Raw genomic sequence first — 22,193 nt, 5'->3', positions numbered from 1 at the left:
ACTGTTGTTCTCCTCTAAATTATTAAAGCTTCTCCGCTTTTTTTATGTTGCTTGCGACAGCGTAACAGCCCGTTAATTCATGCTCGTGTAATGATGAGATGGACAAACTGGTCGATGTCTGTTCTTTTATTTTCTGCATTGTCAGGTTATAGTACAAACTTTTGGGTGGATCCTGCACTTAAATCCAACTAAAAAAAACTACAGAAGAACAAAACTCAGGCTATATATACTAACTTGCACCTCGCATTCGCGTTCACACACACCGGACTGCATTACCCACAATGCATCTCCCGCACTGGACTAGACTTCCGTAAACAGCGGTCATAAATCAACGTCTCTCTCCCGCTACACTGTTTTATCTAAAATTAGCAATAAACATCACTAATGACACTCTTGTGAGCGCAAACTAACAAAATCACTGCTGTAAAGTAAAAAAAACAAACAAATGACCCTGCTCCTTAACTCTGAAAAGATTTGCGGCAGAGTTTCTTTAGAGAGCAGAGTGTGTGTCTCTTGCCTTCATTTCTGTGCACATGTGTGTGTGTGTGTTTGTGAATGGGGGTTTCACACACACACAGCCGGCACAGTGTCAAAATAAGCTCTCGGTGCTCATAAACCAAGACAATGCTCGTTTTTCAAGTTAAATTTCTTTAAAAATCTTTGCTCGTCTTGCTGTACACTCATAAACCGTGTTACTCGTAATCCGAGGTTGCACTTAATGTAATATAGCAACATACATAAAATATCAAGCAATATACAGATCATGTAATACACATAAAGTAATATAACAAACATGAAAAATTTTAAATGTACAGAATGTAAATTTAGCATGCATAATGTAATGTGATTGAATAATGTACATGATCTAATGTAACAACAACATACAGTCGTGGCCAAAAGTTTTGAGAATTACATAAATATTGGAAATTGGCAAAGTTTCTGCTTAAGTTTTTATAATAGCAATTTGCATATACTCCAGAATGTTATGAAGAGTAATCAGATGAATTGCATAGTCCTTCTTTGCCATGAAAATTAACTTAATCTCCCCAAAAAATCCCCAAATCCACTGCATTTTATTGCTGTCATTAAAGGACCTGGAGATCATTAAATCAAATTCAAATTCAAATTTTATTTGTCACATACACAAACATACACAGTACGAAATGTAGTGAAATGCATTATACGACTGCCATTGACCCTAAAAGAGAATTAAAGTTTACAAATAAGAAAATAAATATAGATAAGAGAATACGATAGAAATTAAATAAAAAAATTAAATTAAACTAGGAAAAAATAGAACTAAAAATAAAAGTAAAATGTGCTAGGAAAAATAGAACTAAAAATAAAAATAGAAATATGTGCATAAAAATAGAAATATACTGTACATAGAAATATGATGTGCATAAAAATAGAATATACTGTACAAATTGAAATATACTGTACTGGGTGTGCAAATATGCGTAGAACAAAGTGTCTTTGTGCAGAGGTTATTAAAGTGTCTTTGTGCAATGGTCCAGGATGTAAACGTACAACATGTAGTGTAGATATGAAGGAAGGTGAGCGTGTAATTGTCCATAGTGTTCATGGATGTAAAAAGATTGATAGATTTGATCAGTTATGAAAATATTGTGTAGTTCTGCATAGTGGTGTGGTTGTGGTTGTCAGGCTGATTGGGTTAGAATGGCATTGTTCTTCCATTGTTAACCATGGTGACCTGCAAAGAAACGCGTGCAGCAATCATTGCGTTGCATAAAAATGGCTTCACAGGCAAGGATATTGTGGCTACTAAGATTGCACCTAAATCAACAATTTATAGATTCATCAAGAACTTCAAGGAAAGAGGTTCAATTCTTGTTAAGAAGGCTTCAGGGCGTCCAAGAAAGTCCCGCAAGCGCCAGGATCGTCTCCTAAAGAGGATTCAGCTGCGGGATCGGAGTGCCACCAGTGCAGATCTTGCTCAGGAATGGCAGCAGGCAGGTGTGAGTGCATCTGCACGCACAGTGAGGCGAAGACTTTTGAAAGATGGCCTGGTGAAAAGAAGGGCAGCAAAGAAGCCACTTCTCTCAAAAAAAAAAAAAAACCCACCAGGGACAGATTGATCTTCTGCAGAAAGTATGGTGAATGGACTGCTGAGGACTGGGTCATATTCTCCGGTGAAGCCTCTTTCTGATTGTTTGTGGCATCTGAAAAAGGCTTGTACGGAGAAAAAAAGGTGAGCGCTACCATCAGTCAAAAATCAAATTCAAATCAAATTCAAATTTTATTTGTCACATACACAGTCATGCACAGTACGTTATGCAGTAAAATGCTTATACGACTGCCGGTTACCTTAAAAAGAAAATAAAAACCTGCTGTTACCAAACCAGGTCGTAATGTTTCCCGTTAGGATGCTCTCTATGGTACAGGAGTAGAAATTCCTGAACACCTTAGAGGGCAGTCTAAAGTCTTTCAAGCGTCTGAGGTGGTAGAGACGCTGCCGGGCCTTTTTTACCACGGTGTTGATGTGACAGGACCATGACAGGTCCTGCGTAATGTGAACACCGAGGTATCGGAAGCTGTCCACTCTCTCCACTGGGTTCTCATTGATGATGGGGGTCTGGTAGTTCCTCTCCTGCTTTGTACTAAAGTCCACTATCAGCTCCTTTGTCTTGCTAACGTTCAGGAGGAGATTGTTCCTCTGGCACCAGTTCTCCAGATTTACAATCTCCTCTAGGTAGGCCGACTCATCATTGTTGGTGATCAGGCCCACCATGACAGTGTCGTCAGCAAACTTGATGATGGCGGTGGAGTTGGTAGTGGCCACGCAGTCGTGGGTGTACAAAGAGTACAGCAGGGGGCTTAGAACACAACCCTGGGGGGCTCCAGTGCTGAGAGTGAGTGAGGCTGAGACATGTCCGCCCATCCTTACTGCCTGTGGTCTGCCAGTCAGAAAATTTTAGATCCACTGACACATGGATGAGCTGGGTCCCAGGTGCTCCAGCTTGGTGGTGAGTGTGGAGGGAATTATGGTATTAAATGCAGAGCTGTAGTCGATGAAGAGCATTTTAACATAATTCCCTTTCCTAGTGTCCAGGTGAGTAAGTGATGTGTGGAGGAGATGAGAGATTGCATCGTCTGTGGAACGGTTCTGGCGTTATGCAAACTGTAGTGGGTCCAGTGTGTCTGGTAGTGAAGAAATGATGAAGTCTCTGACCAGGCGTTCAAAGCACTTCATCACTACTGAGGTGAGGGCTACAGGGCGATAGTCATTGAGGGAAGCAGGATGTGGTTTCTTTGGGACAGGAACAATGATGGACTCTTTGAAGCATGTGGGGATCACCGACTAAGATAAAGAGATGTTGAATATCTCAGTGAACACAGGTGCTAGCTGGTCTGCGCAGGCTCTGAGGATACGGCCTGAGATGCCGTCTGGTCCTGCTGCTTTCCTGGTGTTCACTCTCTTGAAGGCTCTCCTCACGTCATGCTCGGTGATGATGAACGCGCTTCCGGTACTGGCAGTGACTTTCTGTCTGCAGCCGTTAGCATTAGCATCGCTAGCGTCTTTAGTTGCAGCCTCGAAGCGAGCATAGAAAGTGTTCAGCTCGTCTGCCAGAGTCGCGTCCGCGTCCGTCATACCGGTTGTTGGTGTTTTATAGTCCGTAATTGTCCTTCATCCCTGCCACAGGCTCCTAGAGTCACTCTGTTGGAGTTGTGACTCTAGTTTTCTCCCGTAGCGCTGCTTCGCCTCTTTCACCGCCTTCCGGACGCTGTATGACGCAGCCTTGGACGGTTCCATGTCCCCTGACGCGAGTCCCGTGTTGTAGGCTGCGGTGCGAGATTTCAGAGCGTCGCGAATGGTTTTATCCACCCACGGCTTCTGGATGGGAAACGTTTTAATAGTCTTTTTTTCTACGGTATCGTCCGCTAATTTCCCAATGAATCCCACAACCGCTTCCGTAAACACGCTGACGTCATCATCGGAGCTGTTTCTGAACATGTCCCAGTCTGCGTCATCAAGTGCGTCCTGTAACGCGGCCACCGATTGGTCCGTCCAGCGCGCGACCTCCCTCTGAACCGGAACTTCCTGTTTCAGCCTTTGTTTGTATTTTGGCATGAGGAAGATGGCGGTGTGGTCGGATTTACCAAACGATGGGCGAGATTGTGCCTTGTAGCCGTCCTTGACCGTTGTATAACAATGATCCAGTGTCCTTTCGCCCCTGGTGGGGCAGGTGATGTGCTGATAAAAGTTTGGCGCTGCGAGTTTGAGGTTGGCACTGTTAAAGTCCCCCGCTACAATAAGCGCAGCGTCCCGGTGTTGGTGCTGTGTGAGTGCCTCATGCAGCTCGCATAAGGCAGTGTCCGTGTCCGCTTGTGGTGGAATATAAACGGCACTGATTATGACCGATGTGAACTCCCGAGGTAGATAAAAAGGACGACACATGATGGATAGTAGTTCCAGATTTGGTGTGCAGGAGCGTGTGAGAGGAACAACGCTCGCACTGTTGCACCAGCTGCTGTTCACCATAAAACACACCGCCTCCCCTAGACTTCCCCGAGTCCCGTGTCCTGTAAATGCGGTGAACCGAGAAGAACTCGGCCGGCTGGATGGCGCGGTCCGGCACTGCTGGGTTCAGCCATGTCTCGGTGAAGCAGAGGAGATTGCAGTCCCGAATGTCTCTCTGGAACTTTATCCTGGCCCTGAGGTCATCGAGCTTGTTTTCCAGTGACTGGACGTTGGCGAGCAGGATGCTAGACAGAGGTGTGCGGTGTGCACGGGCTCTCAGCCTGTTCCTGACGCCGGCTCGTTTCCCTCGGGGCCGCCGCTTCGCGTCGCGTCCTTTGTTGTCCCTCAGGATCTCACTCGACCAGCTCGGATCCGGAGTTAAAAAAGTTCAAATTGTGAGTACATTGTATACCAATAGAAACAAGAGTGTCTCTATCATAACTAATGTACTCCATGGTGGTAATTTTGCTGATTTTAAAACACTTAAAACTAACTTAAAAAACAAAAACAGAGAAAAGGTGGTCGGAGCAGTCGTGACGGCAGCCGACCTCACCGGCGCCATCTTGGCGTCCTGTGTCATGCCAACAGTAAAGCATCCTGAGACCATTCATGTGGGGTTGCTTTTCATCCAAGGGAGTGGGCTCACTCACAATTTTGCCCCAAAACACAGCCATGAATAAAGAATTGTACCAAAACACCCTCCAACAGTAACTTCTTCCAACAATCCAACAACAGTTTGGTGAAGAACAATGCATTTTCCAGCACGATGGAGCACCGGGCCATAAGGCAAAAGTGACTCGGGGACCAAAACATTACAATTTTGGGTTCATGGCCTGGAAACTTCCCAGATCTTAATCCCATTGAGAACTTGAAGTCAATCCTCAAGAGGCAGGTGGACAAACAAAAATCCACTAATTCTGACAAACTCCAAGAAGTAATTATGAAAGAATGTGTTGCTATCAGTGAGGATTTGGCTCAGAAGTTAATTGAGAGCAGGCCCAGTAGAATTGCAGAGGTCCTGAAAAAGAATGGCCAACACTGCAAATACTGACTCTTTGCATAAATGTCATGTAATTCTCGATAAAAGCCTTTGAAACGTATGAAGTGCTTGTAATTATATTTCAGTACATCACAGAAACAACTGAAACAAAGATCTAAAAGCAGTTTAGCAGCAAACTTTGTAAAAAAAACTAATATTTGTGTCATTCTCAAAACTTTTGGCCACGACTGTTCATAAGAAAATGCAAAGCATGATTGTTAATATAAAGGAAAATCTGATAATGTGTGAATGGCATGGTTGAAATGATCTATTTAAGGTTTAGGAAAATCTCTGATGGCCAGCGAGATATGTCAACTGAATGTGGCTGAAATGAAAGATACCATCGGTCTCCTTCCTGAAGTGCTCCCAGAGCAAGTGACGCAATGTTTGGTGAACATTCAACCCTTAATTTTAATGGGGATGAAAAAGAGGGATGAAAAGAATGACGAGAGAGATTTTAAACTTTTGTCCACCAGCACTGTGTGAAAGAAGAGTTAAAGCGAGGGTAATAAGTTAAAAACACATCACAAAAAAAGGATACGATTTGAAAAGTGGAAATAGGATACGCTTTGAAAAACTCTAAACCCCAGGCTTTTTTGTAAAACAAATATAATAATCACAGATAATTTCAGTAACAGTAACAAAAGTATTGTTAAACACTTTGCTGCTGTGCTATTAGTAATAAATTATGTACCAAAACCATGATATATATAAAGATAACACCATGTAATGTAAAATAACATAGTAACAGAAATAACAATATAACATAGCATGAGTGACAAAATAACATAATGTAATTTTATATCATTTCTAATGTAATATTCACCGGTTTCCAATAATTGGACCGGTTTCTTAAAAATAGCACGAAAAATAAAATTACATACAATTTTAACCTGCAAAAGTAAGGCAAACTTTTTTTTGTAATTGAAAAAAATAAACAGAACAAAATGGATCAAATTAATTTCAAAAAAGTAAAAAATAAATACAGTGGAACCTCAGATTGCTAGTAACTCGGTTTGCGAGTGTTTCGCAGGACGAGCAAAGAGTTTTAATAAATTTTAACTTGAAAAACTAACAAGTCCTTCTCTGACTTCACACACACACACACACATACATACACACACACACACACACAGCGCCTGCGGCATTGAACACTCTATCGGGCTTTATTTTTTTTTATGTAAAGGTAAAGTGTAGGTTAATTTGTTTTATTTTTACTTTAACTTTAGTTTTATTATTTTTATGTATTTTTTGGTGATCTGGAACGAATAATTTGAGTTTCCATTATTTCTTATGGAAAAATTTGCTTTGATTTACGTGTGTTTTAGAATACGATCCCATTTCCGGATTATGCTCGTAATCCGGAAATATAAGACTTTTATAATACACAAATAAGCAAGACAGAGTAAAAAAAATAAGTTCACCAAGATAAATAAATAAAGCAAAGCAAATTAAAAAATACTAACCAAAAGACTAATTAAAATATATTTCTTAAATTAACATAGCACAAATAAATGAACTGTTTTTGAACTGGTTAAAAAAAATGAAAATGAGCAGCATGATAAAGAATTAAATAGGAATAAAAATAGCAGAGAATTCTAAAATTCAATAAAATGCCTTTGGTCTGGTTCTGCCTTCTTGGAATTTTAAGTGACCTCTTTCAAACTTTTTTTATTCATCCCAAACAGTGTTAAACTCTCTCTGTCTCTCTTTCTCTCTCTCTCTACAGCGGAGTTAAATTCGGCATAATGTACCTCCGAGCAGCACACATGGGCCAGTGCAGTAGTTTAAATGCTGTGCTTTGGTTTTGTGTGTCTGTTTGTGTCTGTGTGTATGTGTGTCTGTGTGTCTGTGTGTGTGTGTGTGTGTGTGTGTGTGTGTGTGTGTGTGTGTGTGTGTTCTCATTAGTCTAAGAATTTCCCAAGCTGGTGTCCGGGAGAGTCTTCACACAAACAGAGTTGAGTTCAAGATAAACAAAGCTGTCCTGAATAAACACCATCCACAAGACGACATGAAGTTAGCTTAGTGACTGAGAAAATTGCAAGCTTTCAAAGTACACACAGACACACACACTCTTAACACTCACACACGTGTATGTAATTTGTATTTGCTCCAGATAACCGTGTTTGTAGAGAGAGTCGTGTTCAGTGGTAAAATTTCAGAACCTCCTTTGTTTTCTCCAGCATTCCTTCAGTCTGATCGTTTGGGTGTGGTTTAGCCTTTTCCTTTCTCCTTACAATTTTTTCTTAGTCCTGCATTTTTTTCCCACCCCCTCCCTTCTGCACTTTTTCCAGCCTCTGACTGCCTTTGTTTTCCCCCAGAGCTCGTCTGACCCTTCGAGACCTCGTAATTCCCCACACTCCCAGCCTGCAGGCCTGCTTCTTTTACAGACTTTTTCTCCTTCCGTTATAGACTACTTTCCCTCTCAGTCCCTTGCTCTCTCCTTTTCCTTCCTTTTTTTACTAAATTTCCCCATACTTCCTTTTCTTTGTCTTTTCCCTACGCCGTCTGTCTGCTTTTAAACTTTCGCCGGATTGCGTCTTTCTTTTTTTATAGGTTCAGTCATCATCTTCAGTTCCACTTCAAAATGATTTGTTTCTCATATATAAATTTTACAAAAATGCCTCATTAGACATTTATAGTTGCATTTTATGTTGTGAAACATCTATAGACAAATGTAGCTTATATAATAGCAGTGTTAAACAGTAGTTCCCTCAGTAACCTCTCTTTTTAATTCCAATTTTTTTTTTTTTGCATATTACATTCAATTAAATTTTATTGGAATGGCGTTTTTAACAGTTGACATTGTCGCAAAACAGCTTTACACAATTAAAAGAATTATTAAATTATTTTTTGAATTGTGATTGAGTATGAATCAAAATGATAAGATTGATAGCCATACTCAGTATGATATGCAGTGAAATGCTTATAAATATTATCAGAGATTACACAATTTGCGGGAGGTATATTCTGATTGCCGATAGAAGTTCACAGTCGAGTTCACAGTCCGAAACAGAATTGCAACAAAATTGCATTCGTATAAGCGGATTTCCCTCTCGATTTGGAGGTGCAATCTTCCAAGAGTGTAATGCGGAACCTGTGTGTGTGGTTTTTTTTTATTTATTTTTTTTATGTGTTAATTGTAAATTTGTGTCAAAATGTATAAGACTCGCTTACTCAGACTTACAAACGAAAGTGTGTACATTTTTAGCTTTCAGTTTGTTTCTAAAAAGGAAACTGAAGGAAATGATGGAAAGAAAAAACTCTGAGACCTCATGAGGAAGAAAACTACAAAATTATTAAGATTAACCCCACCCTACCCCCAAGACTGAACATCTGAACCCCTTCTCATTTGCCTTTTGTAACTCTATGGCCTGTTGAGGTCAAACGTGCACTTGTATGACAGGAAATATGTTTCAGTATACTTGACGTTCACTTTTTCTCAGTCTCAAGTTTTTCCTTTTACAAACTCTTGACTGATGGAGCCTTTGGTACAAAACTGCTCGTTCCACAGGAAAGCACGTGACCTGCAAACACTGCCTACGTGCAGATGGAAAAAAACTAATGTGCCAAAAGAAGTTGTGCTGAATAACTAGATCTTATATTTAGACATGAAACCCATCTCAAAGTAGACTGCAGTTCACAGTTTTTAGTCTACGTTGCTCATATAAAGATGAAACCAAGAATATAGTTAATACGTCTTAGTTTATTAAGCTCATTATTACACTTGCATTACACCAGAAATTACCAGACAGTTACATCTTTAACTTTAATGATTTGTCTGGGATGGATTATATAATTTTGTGATTTTATGTTACACAGTTTGATGTTTCTCAGTAATTATATTAGTGGAGCTTTTTATAAGCAGTATTAGGCTTTAGGAGGGGGGGACTTTATTTTTGGACTAAATTTCACGGCCTTTTCAGAGAATCTGAAAGTGGTCAGAAGGAAGAAATGACTTTAAGACATGATCGTTTAGAACGAAATAATCAACTTATATCAGTGCTTTTCTTATAACATCTCTTAACAGATTTTTCCCCCCATATCTTTAAATAAAACCTCAACAAAACTAAATCCTGTAATAAGTGCCATGATAAATGTATACAGTATAACAAGACAGTAATATTATATTTTATATGACAGCTTGTGTGCGTTTGGAGCTGAACAAAATATAAAGAAATAAAAACAACTGAGATAGAAAATATGATTTTATTTACATAACCCAGCGTTTAAAGCAGTCTGAAACTATTCTAGCTTTAGCTGTTTAAAGGTATTTTTTGTGCAGATTAAAATACACATTTTATACACAATCTATATAAAAAGTTCATAGTTAATTGAGTTACATTTGTTTTTCATTGTATAGTAAATAAATCCATGACTACAATTATGACGTTTACCCTACATGCTTACGAGCAGAGTTGTGCATTTATATTGTTATATCATTGCTGCAAGGCCTGTCTTTTAGCTTGCCATGCTAACATGTTGACCTTTGTGTACGTGGGTGCGCTCAAGGAGAAAATGAAATCTATTAGACTCCACCAGGGTAAGGTTTAGACATATAGTACTGTGTAAAAGTCTAGAACCCACTCATTTCTTTAGATTTTTGCTTCCAAAGAATCAGACTTTCTTGTATTTTAATGTAGTCTTGAGGAACAGCTCTTCCTGAAGGACTTTGCAACCTTTTGCAGCAAAACATTAGTTCCTGTTTCTTTAATATAATCTACATCGTTTAATTTCACTTAATACGAAGCAGTGAGGAGAGCACGAGAGCACATAACACTTGCACAGTGCTTTAGTTAAGTGGTACATTTTACCTAGTGCTCTTTTAAATTCCCTTTTTTTAATATAAAACTACTTTTGCTCTTCTATAGTTTGTAGTAAAACATAATGACTATTAAAAGCATTGAAGTAAGGTTTATAGCATGTGAGGATGAAGAATGAAGCAGACTAATCTTCTTTGTTCTTTGTAAGCGAGGTCGGTGTGTGACGTTCAAGAGCCGGGGGATTTGTTTGGGCCGTCATTCCTGCCTGCCTGGAGACCTTTTTAATTCTTCTCCAGCCTCCACCGTTACTCCTCCAGACGTGGCAGAAATAACAGCAGCTCGTTAAAAGCTCGGCCCACCACACGCGTGAGTCACCAGAGTGAGCTCTTCTTCCTGGTTTTCTGCTTTAACTGTTCGCTTCGAGTAAGTCAGGACACCGTGGCCTCCTTGGAGTGATATTTAACTGGAATAACGAATAGTGTGGGTCTGTGTACTTTGGCCCAGCGGTCAAATCTCAGATCCGATCTTTGTTTAATTCACAGCTCCTGGTTACAGTGAAGCATGTGTAGTGCACTGAGCTAAAGAACTTCATCCATGTTCTCACGGGTTCTCATCAGGTCCCTGTCCATCAAACGCTTGGAATTTCTTTTAAATGTTTCATTTAAATAAATTTATCATGTACACCCACCAATACTGAATGCTAACATGGTTACATTTAATTAAAAGAATATTCAGTGTTATTACACAGATGGTGTGTGATTGTTTACAGGACTGAGGAAATCAAACTTTAGAATGGGAGCTTAATTAAAGAATTTGATTAATTGAAATGGGGATTAAATGAGATGGTGGTGTAATGGTTAGCACTTTTGACACCTTAGTGTATAAGTGAGTAAATGAAAAACATCCTGTATGAGGAAGAAGGTGACTGAAGTTTTGGTGAGTGGAAGAGTGAATTTAAAAATAAGGAGAATAGGCAACTGGCTGATCGAGTGAATGTCTGAGCGAAAAAGTGACTAAATGGGTGAATAAGTGACTAAATGGGTGAATAAGTGACTGGGTGAGAAGGTGACTGAGTAATTAAAGGAAACACAGCGGCATAGCGCTCTCACATCAGTTACTGCTCAACAGCCAATCACAGCGTCTGTGAGCTGACGCAAGGGGATGGAGTGTATAGTGTCCTCCGAGTGTGTTACGCCACCCCCAGTGGTGCGTGACCAAGCAGTTCGAAAAGATGCGGTCGGATGGCATCACGTGGTTCAGAGAAAAACATGTGATAGTCTTCGGGCCTTCCTGTCTGATACAACTAAATTACTAAATTAGAGAAAAAAATCTTTTGTTCAATTACAAAGAAATGAAAGGTCTATAATTTGTGTCCCAAAAATATGATAAAAGGATAAAGACAAAATATCAAGCAGAAATCCACAAAAAGCGCATGAAAGATTATAATTAATTGCATTTCAGTGAGTAAAATAATTATTTGTAAGCCCAATAGTTTCTGTTATGTTTCACTCGGTGGAGAAACCCTTGTTGGTAACGAAGCAGTAAGACATTTCTTGTAGTGGGTTGCCAGATTTGGCACATCTCAGGAAGGATTTTGGTCCACTATGTTGTACAGATTTCTCTTCTCAAGGTTTCTTGCCTGTCGAAAGTAGATGATCAAATGAGTAATGTGTGTCTGAATGAGTGACCAAGTAAAGGAACAGGTGAATGAACGAGTGAATGGATGAGTGAATGCGTAGATGACAGAATAATTGAGCGAGCGAGTGAGTAAGTAGGGGGATAAGTGAGTGAGTGAATGATTAAGTAGATGCGCCTGGACAAGTAAATAAGTGGGTAAGAACAAGAGGGTCGATTAGATATTCCTGATAAAAACCTCTGAGAAAGTTGTGTGTGTGAACTTTGTAAAAGTAATCCGTTGTAGCATTCCTTTGGGGTTACAGAACTTCGGGAAAACCCACGAGAGCGTCATGTGACTGTGGTTGAATGTATCGACTTGTATAATAGACTTTAATTTTTGCAAACATGACCGAATAAGAGCTTTCTCTAATGGCACTCGTGTGTGTGTGTGTGTGTGTGTGAGAGAGAGAGAGAAAGAGAGACAATAACTTAGCAACAATGTGCTCCCGCCCTAGATGTTGAGTTCTCAGCGTGCACACACACATTACATGATCACGTGACACTGGTGAATCAACTTGTTTAATTGTCCTTAATATGCATAAAATCTGCCTAATTAGAACTGGTATTTGTGATGCACAATTGTGTGTGTTTGTTGGAGAGAGCCCATGACTCAGGATATTGGCAGAAAGTCAGGAATGTGGGAAAGAAAGGAAGAGCGAGCGTCGGGTTCTTGGTTGGGTCTGACTGAAATGTCTCGCTTGAGTGTCAGGTCAGTCAAGGCCGCGTGTGTCAACGTCAAGCCTCACTAGTTAGGCAGCCTGGTATTATTCTGTGTGTGTTTGTTTGGTACCCAGCATTGGTGTTACCAAACGTTGATACCAAAATATACCATTCATTTCACTCAGGTCTGTAATTCATTAACAGAACTGAGTGAAATGTCGATGTTCCTGACTGTTCCGAGTTGTTTTTGCAGTTAATGTGCTTTTCCTTCGTCCATAAACGGTTATAATGACTACGAGTGGCGTTCTAGTCAAACTGGGACTTTTGATTGCATATAATAACAGAATACAGTCCTGAGATTAAACACTCCCTTTATTTGTGTATATAATCCCCTGCTACACTAATACACTTATCCCAGTGTTTCACTAGTACTTGGACACCATCAAGGTGAAAAGTTCTCGCAGAACACTCTCCTGCGAGACTGTATAGAGGATAATAAACTCCCACCGATGTGTTATAGCCATTGATGCTAATTTTAATTGAATGAATGATGCAATGTACCAACATTTTTGAGAGAAATGTTGACATTGGAAACAAATCTTTTACATTTTTATGACCGTACAACTTTTACATTGCATAAAAACACCATAGCTGGTTACATTTGTAGCTTTAGACTAGTTTAACCCCTGTTTTTCTTGGTTGCTTAGCAACAGTGTACTGTATCAACTCAGGACTTGTACGAGTGTATTAATGTGTGTGATGATGGTGTTTAAAGCGTGTTTGAATTCACATCTCTATTCTTTCTTTATTTTTTTTCAGAGTTGGTGTGGACCCTGATCAAGATCTCCAGCCGTGTGGAGACAGCTTCCAGGTCCTTCAAGGGGTAAGTGCTAGTTCTAAATGTCATCAGCTGAAGTTTCACTTCTTCAACATCAGATTAGCAACATAAACTAACATCTTTGGAGCTAACCACATGTACATCTCATTGCAGGAACGTTGCACCTTGCACGTACCGTTTAACATTTTACACAGATGATCGCTCAGCCTTAAGTGTAGTTCTACCTAGAGCAAGAACGGAAAACCTTTGACCACAACTTTCAGCTTTCCTTATGAGAAGCTGTGCAAGTGCTATTCTTTTCTCTAAGCATTGAAGGGGTGTTGCAGAAAACAAGTTCATCTGATGTTTCAGTTGAATCAGAACGTTGTTTAGCTTTAGAAGGTGGAAGTTAAGTAGAAGAATAGACTTTAAGAGAGCCTCGTAGCTTCCTGATTTCATGTAAATTTCAAACTATATGGTGGAAAAGTTGAACTAGTGTTTGTGTGTGTGTGTATATATATATATATATATATATATATATATATATATATATATATATAAATTGTTGGATTTAATGTAAATAATTTATTTAGAATGAGGTAAAATCTCTAGATTCCTAACGTTTTTGGCATTAACTTTCCTTAGATGTCTTTCACTAAAACAAGAGAGCATTTTATAGTATATAACATTTAATGTATAATATTTTGTATACAACAGTTCTGACTGAGTAATCTGATTGGACAAGAGGTGTTCCACGAGTGGTGATGTAGTGTATAACTGGGATATTTAACCACTGTATATGTATCACTACAGTCCGCAGTACTAAGGAGAGAGCAGCTGTCTGACAAAACCCACATTCACAACCAGTCACAGAAGCACTTTCAGCAACAACACACATCTGATAACGTTCTGTCGTCTTAAACAACACGGCGTCTCCTCGACTATTGTAAATCGCATCGGAACTATCAGTGTTGTTTTATTTATGGCTTTAAAGCTAACTAGTCTCTAAGACGAGGCTGAAACCCAAAACCCTTTCCAACCCCTGATCAAGGGCACTACTTGGTGTGTGGAACAAGGGACTGTACACCCTACATAGTGCACTAGTTTTCCATTTAACACCATTTGAAAAGTAAGTGGAAATAATACCGTTTTCACTAACTGTCAATAACTATCAACTGTCAGTCGCCAGCTCCGCCAGGCCTGTAAGGATATATATATATATATATAATCTATGTATGTATGTATGTATATATGGTGCCTAAGACTTTTGCACAGTACTGTATATACAACACACTGTTTTGGTTTTGTAAAAGGTACTTAAACTCCGAGAGGTTTATATTTAAACCATAATAAAATACTTTAAAAAAATTTTTTTGAATACTTTTATAGAATTCCTTTAACTGTTTTTTTTTTTTACTAAATTTTATTAACACGTTAAATACACAAAATGTTTATGTAGGTTAAACATAGACACTTTCTTCACCACTTATTTTTACCCGATTGGTTTTGTTTGTACGCAGGAACGCTCCTGTCCCTCACTATTTACAGTCTGCTAAAACTGAACTTCCTGTAAACCCTCAGTATTGCTTGGCTTTGCTCTTCTACACTGTATTATTTATAATCACACTCTCCGGTATCACCCATAAGTGGGTGTGCTTCAGTTTTAGGGCCCTTAAAGATTCTTTTTCCTCACTATTTTTGCCTCGGGGTGGTGCGTTACCAGGTGTCAGGTTCCTCGTGTTGCTTGTAGTTTGCCGCGTGCAAGCCTGCGCTATTTAGAATCAGTAGCAGCTAATGAAATCAAAATCAAAATTAAAATAACATGCAAATTAGTTTAATAAATCTTCGTTTGATTTGCTCAGCTTTGTACTAGCATTATTCTTAAATTAGACTATCAAAGCAAGCTAACTATGCTAGCTACACCTGAAGACAAATGTTTACATAAACCTCAGTTTTCCTGTTTTTCCATTATAAAAATATTATTTTAAAATAAAGGCGCAGATTTATTTCCATTTATATTTACTGTGTAAGATTTTTCTAAGAAATTTTTATTAGATTTAACTTTATTTTCATTGTTCAAAATAAATTGTTAGTATTTGGTTGTCAGTGTGATTCAGGTTCACCTGACCACACCTGATACTCGGGTCAATGGATTGCGATGTCTACTTTATTATTTAAACTTTGTGGAATTTAAGCCATTAAGAAATTAAGAATTTTTTCCCCACTGTGAAGGTTTGTTTTGTTTTGTTCCCCAGTTGTGGCCAAGATTTAACTTTCTTTCTGATGTCTTGAGGTTTTCTGAGGTCCACATGTTCATCATCTATTAATACATTATACACAAAATGGTGCTCCCATCCCCATGCTTCACTGTTGGAGTAGATTCTGACAAACTGCTGCATTCTGTTTTCTCCAAACATAGAGCTAATGATCACTGTCGGGCAATGAATTAAATTTTCATCTGACCAGAAAACATTCCTCCACCTCTACCTGACCCTAGAACACTCCTCCATCACCACCTCTACCTGACCCCAGAACACTCCTCCATCTCCACCTCCCCCTGACCCCCAGAACACTCCTCCATCTTTACCTGACCCCAGAACACTCCTCCACCTCCACCTGACCCCCCAGAAACCTCCTCCACTTCTGACTGACCCCAAAACTCTCCTCCATCTCCACCTGACCCCAGAACACTTCTCCACCTCCATCTCCACCTGACCCCAGGGAACACTGCTCCATCTCTATCTGACCACAGAACACTCCTCCGTCTCCATCTGAGCCCAGAACACTCTTCCATCTCCATCTTAGCCCAGAACACTCCTCCATCCTCACCTGACCCCAAAACACTCCTCCATCTCCACCTGACCCCAGAACACTCTTCCATCTCCATCTGAGCCCAGAACACTCCTCCATCTCCACCTGACCCCAGAACACCCCTCCGCCTTTACCTCCCTCTGACCCCAGAACATTCCTTCACCTCTACCTGACCCCAGAACACTCCTTCACCTCCACCTCCACCTGACCCCAGAACACCCCTCCGTCTTCACCTCCCTCTGACCCCAGAACACTCCTCCACCTCTACCTGACCCCAGAACACTCCTTCACCTCCACCTCTACCTGACCCCAGAACACTCCCCCACCTCCAAACAGCGTTTTTTTTTTTTTGCATGACAGCCTTTCAGGACATGGCCATGTAAAACGCTTGTAATAGTTGATGTACTCACTGATGCCTTCACCAAGTCCTTCACTAGGTCTTTTGTTCAATTGAACCTTTCAATCCAAATTTCCTTCATTCTCAGGAGCTGATTTGTGCCTCGTTCCTGAATGATGATGATGAAGATGTTGATGTGAGTGAATTGTTCCAGGATTTGTAGATTTGCATTTTTTTTTTTTTTACGGATGCTTGTGGTACCTTAACTTATTTGCAAATTTTCACAAAGAAGGAGCCAGCCTTGTTGACATCCACAGTTTTTGTTTTCTTGAGGACTTGGCTGACTTACTTCGATTTCATAGGCAAAAAAAAAAAAAAGTATGTCTTTAAAAGTTAAAAACCATATTTGCAAACCTTGTTATCTTATTATGACAACTGGTCAATCAAAATCTTCTTTAAGAGGTTCTTTCATACTGTTTAAAGAGGGCCTGTTATGCAAAATTCACCTTTTTTGTAATTTTTTAGATGTTCTGATGAGTGCAAGTACAAACAAGGTCAAACACGGCAGTTATATATATATATATATATATATATATCAGTTTGATGTCTTATAGTGGAAACTCCCCACTCCCAGGTTGGGAAGGTGTGGCTTATCAGTAGGTCAATTTTGTAGACACAGAAACAGCGTGTTTTAAAGAGGAGTGAAACAAAGACAAGTACATTATCTGAGAGTTATTTCAGCTGGAGCATTAACACACACACACACACACACACACACACACACACACACACTGAGACCTGTGTTAAAGGAATAGTCAAATTTAGAACCTTTTAATGTCAACCTGGGGTGTGTGGAATCAGATATAGTGATTTTAACTTGAATAAACCAGACATCCTAAGGCCTTGTTCACACAGGCGTTAAGTTTTTGGATAAACGAACATGCTCTGAACGTCCTAGATGTTTATATTGCGTTTTGTAGTGGCGCTTGATTGACTTCTACTCCGGCGTTGGTTTGTCTCTGTCTAACGTGTGTTAACCGGTGGGGGCAGTGTGTCGGGAACTGCATATGAAAACCCGCTGCTAGTGGGTTCACTACGGTGGCCCTGAAGTGCAAAACAAATTAACAAAACGGAAAGCAAAATAACTAATATCTGACTGGCCGAGAAGTGCAATACAAATTAGCAAAACGGTAAAAAAATTAAAAACAAATAACAAAACCCAAACAATTTTTTTTTGGAGGTGGGGGGGAGTTTTTTTTTTTTTTTTTGGATTTGTTAATTTGGTTTTGAATTTGTTAATTTGTTTTCCGTTTTGTTAATTTGTATTGCACTTCTCGGCCAGTCCAATACAAACCGGAAAAGGTAGGTATAGATTGCGAATGAAATACTTACCACTGATTGGACGAGACATCTGTCACTCAAGATATACAGGAAGTAGGAACTTGTTTCTTTATCTTTGTTTCTTGTGTGTTCTGCTTCACTTTAAACTATGATGGCCGTGAAGTGCAAAAAAATTAACAAAACTGACTTCAGGGCCACCGTAAGAACGCCATATTTGAAACCACAATAATGTTTGCACATTCATACACACACAAATCTACCACTACTACAGTACTTCCTGTATATCTTGAGTGACAGATGTCTCGTCCAATCAGCGGTAAGCATTTCATTCGCAATCTATACCTACCTTTTCCAGTTTGTATCGGACTGGCCGAGAAGTGCAATGCAAATTAACAAAACGGAAAACAAATTAACAAATTCAAAACCAAATGAACAAATCCGAAAACTAAATAACAAAAACAAAACAAAACAACAAAACTTACAAACTTTAATTTGTTTTCCTTTTTGTTCATTTGTATTGCACTTCTCGGCCAGTCAGATATTAGTTATTTTGTTTTCCGTTTTGTTAATTTAGTTTTGAATTTGTTATTTTGTTTTCAGTTTTGTTAACTTGTTTTGCACTTCAGGGCCACCGTAGTTCACCGTCTGACTGCACAACGTCGGATTAAAACGTTTTTTTGTGGTTTATGAAGAAATGAGAAAATTGCCGCGTACGTTTTTCAACAGTTATTTTTTTTATTTTGCCCTTTTCCACATTTTCCCATGTATAGCATGTAGGATCATGGGATATATCCGGTCCTCCGAAGCAGAAAATGAACTAGAAGCGGTTTCCTTGCGTTCGTTGGGTTTTGAATGCCAAGAAAAAGCTGCATGCAATGTTTTATTAATGCTGTATAAAGCTGGACACCGGAAGCTACGAACGCAAGAAAAACTACGAAAAACTCGATTTTAACGCCTGTGTGAACAAGGTCTAACTGTCCTAGCCTAAGAGGTGTATTATAAACTTTAATATGATGAGTTATTCAGTTTGTGTTTTCATCTATGTGTGTGTGTGTGTCTGTGTCTGTGTCTGTCTGTGTGTGTGTGTAAACTTTTGGCCTCAGCTGTATGTCTACTCAGTACAGATGTCTGCTTAAGCGTTATTTCTCTTTGCTGTATGTTTCTAGGTGATGTAACGTTAAATGACAGTTTGTTTATAACAGAGAAAGATGAAACCATGACTCCAGAGAGCTAATTTCCGTTGTGAGTGAGGGACTGGAGGAATGTGAAGTTATTCTTGGAGATTTGTCACTCTGTTTTTCTCATTGCATAACGAAGATGTTGTTTAAACATGAGTGTTTTCTCTCTCTCTCTCTCTCTCTCTCTCTCTCTCTCTCTCGCCTTTCTGTTCTCTGTAGGATGGAAGTCAGCAGGAGGGCCAGAGCAAGACGAAGCAGGAGAGCGCCTGGCTCTTCAGACTGTGGTACACTTTTGACCACAAGTATCCTTTCAGCACTTTAGAGTGGAGCCGCTCTTCATACACACACTGCACTTTACTATCTTTTCTCCTTTCTCAGCTTTGTTTCCCTCTCCTCACTCATCGCTGGTGCTGACAGAATGAAAAGAAGGCACCTACAGTGTGCTCCCGCGTGTGGAAAAAGATGAGCGACAGGACTCGGGAGAATAGGCTCAGGCTGAATAGAAACAGCAGGGAATTAAATCGAGGGCAGAGGAAGAAAAAAAAGAAGAGAGAAAGAAAAGTAATCCAGGTATTGAGAGGGCAGCAGTGTAGGCCAGGCCACCGACTGACATGAAAGAATGCTTCAAATAAAAGATATCACCTAACACGAGGAGTATTATATCACGGCGCTGTTGGAAATATCTGCCTTCTGATTGGTCAGAAGTTGTTGATTCATTTTCGTTAAAAGCAGTTCTGCGATAAGAAAGTACAACCTTTGTCAAGTTTGTTTTTTCTCCCCAACTTCTATGAGAAATGAAAAATGATCTTATAGTTATATTATTATAATGCCTTGTAATTCAAGAAACGTTGAACCAGTGTTCTAGTAGAGGTACTGTTTTTCTGCAGGAGTTTATCACTTTATCTTGCCCATTCTTCTTTGCATTGTGTAGCTGTTTTACACAGCTCTTTTAAGACCTGATTTCAGCACAGCTTAAATTGCTCATAATTCTTCTTAAGGATATTGTGGTATAAAGCGGCATTGTCTTAGTGACTGCAAGTTTTCCCAGACGCTGTGGCTGCAAAACAATCTCAGATCATCATGCCTGAAGCATCACCACCATGCTTCACAGTTATTGTACGGTATAATTGGTTTTCACCAAACGTGGTGCTGTACATGGTGACCAAACATCTCTAACTTGGTCTCATCAGTCTGAAGGTTATCGTCTCAGAACTTCCTGGTGCAATTTTGCAAACCCAAGTCGTGCTCCATGTTTTTTATTTTTTTTTTTTTAGAGTGGCTTTTTCCTAACCCCCCTTTTCTTTATTCAGCTTTTTTTTTAATTACGCCATTTAGCGTGCTTAAAAAGCTCATTATTGTTACTATTATTATTAACATAGTATATGAAGAAACTAAATTGGTGTATAAATGTATTTTAACATTCAATAATGATTTTAAAATTGCTCCCCCTGTGTTTTCTGAGTGTATGAAGAAACAGGAGATGTATTTTAAAACTATAAAATAACACATATGGCATTAGGTAATTAATAAATAACAAGAACTAGTTGTTATTTTAAGACCAAAACAAAAGAAAGCAAGACCAAAACTGAGCTCTGCTGCAGAGGAGAAGTTCATTTAGAGTCACCAGCCTCAGAAATCACCAATTAACAACCAGCACCTCAGATTAGAGCCGTTATGAAGCTTTACAGAGCAGAAGTAGCAGATATACATCCTAATATCAACTGTTTAAAGGAGATTATTGTATATCCTGGACGCCTTCAGCATTGTTTTACAGTGTAGAAAGAAATAACAATCAGGAAAGTCCGTGGAGTTAAAAGGTGTGTCAAAACTTTTGACTGGTCGTGTGTGTGATTGCATGACACCATGCAGGAAGTGCTCATCAGCGTTTTTTTATCGAGACTCACATAACTGGAACTCCAGTTGATTTGCAAAGACAAACAGCTCGTTGGCCAAAAAAATTAAGACTTGGCTACTTTAGAAGAAGTGGCACAAGAGCGCCAACATGAAATCTGATTAAAATTCCAGTTCAGTCAAGAATGTTCAGTATCATGTATCAGTGCAGACCGAGCAACACCTCCAGGCCTGAATCAGCGTGAATCTTCACCTGAAGGACAATGACGTGTTTGAGGACGAGAATGTACGAATTTTGGACAGAGAGGATGAAGGAAGGTGAGAGAGGTGAAGGAAGCCATCTGTGTGCAAGTGGGAACTGCTTCCCTTGACAGAGTGAACCTGTCTCCTGTTTTTCATGCTGCCCTTTCATCCCACCCCAGGGAGGTCAGGACCTCTTCACACGTCCACCAGGAAAGCCACACTTAGTCCCTCTGTTTGTTACACCTTAACGACTTTCCCTAGTAATGACTCTAATGACTCTCCCTCTTACTCCCAGCTTCTCCATTGTTCACGTAACGAGCCTCTTTAGACAGGGGAGGATCCTTTGATCTTGAAGGTCTCGAAAACTTTCCAAATTTCCTCAGACTCAGGAAGCTACTTGATGAGTAATGAGATGTTTTTACCTAATAAGAAGGAAGTCCAGTTGACGTGACTCAACTCCCAGAGAACTTCACCTGCATGACTAAGAATCTTCTATGTAGTTCTACACTTTATTTATTTCAGGTATGACTTAAAGGACAGTATATAAATTAATGAATTTACAGTAATGTTAATTAAAGTGTGACGTCTCAGTCAAATAACGTACAGTAATATAAACATCCTAACTGATCAGAAGAAAGAGGTGTCTCTGCTCACCTTCAGGTGTCTTCGAAAGAAACGCTAAAGGGAGCGTCAGGTATCTTGCATTTAAAAATAAATGACTACCAGCGTCTGTAACTAACAGGAAGTTTGCTGTTCTGGGAGTCAGGACAAGTGTGCATGTGTTCAACCTGATGGTTTATTAAATTTATGTTGATGTTTTCACTTTCCACTTCCTACACAGCTGAGACATTGAGGTCCCCAGCTGACGTACAGGTGTTTATACCACACAGGCGACACACACACACGTGTGTGTGGTAACACAGGATGTCGACATATTCTCTTGGTCCAGCACACTTGTTTAGGAACATGACCTTTTGTGGGCTTTTTTTTTTT

The 22,193-nt window shown here is 39.6% G+C and overlaps 1 protein-coding gene across 2 annotated transcripts in view; it reads left to right on the top strand.

Moving 5' to 3' along the window:
* Positions 1-22,193, top strand: part of slc9a7 (solute carrier family 9 member 7) — a 69,080-nt gene that overhangs the window by 37,712 nt on the left and 9,175 nt on the right. The window contains exons 13-15 of one of the 2 annotated variants that reach the window (XM_053498535.1): positions 13,442-13,505; positions 16,736-16,783; positions 19,326-19,408. In XM_053498535.1, the coding sequence (XP_053354510.1) occupies positions 13,442-13,505; positions 16,736-16,783; positions 19,326-19,408 (195 nt within the window). The remainder of the gene's footprint in view (positions 1-13,441; positions 13,506-16,735; positions 16,784-19,325; positions 19,409-22,193) is intronic. The other variant, XM_053498536.1, reaches the window with a different exon arrangement.

The sequence above is a fragment of the Clarias gariepinus genome, chromosome 6, assembly GCF_024256425.1.
Source record: "Clarias gariepinus isolate MV-2021 ecotype Netherlands chromosome 6, CGAR_prim_01v2, whole genome shotgun sequence".
Taxonomy (NCBI): Eukaryota; Metazoa; Chordata; class Actinopteri; order Siluriformes; family Clariidae; genus Clarias; species Clarias gariepinus.
This window is presented reverse-complemented; position numbering and strand designations above follow the sequence as displayed.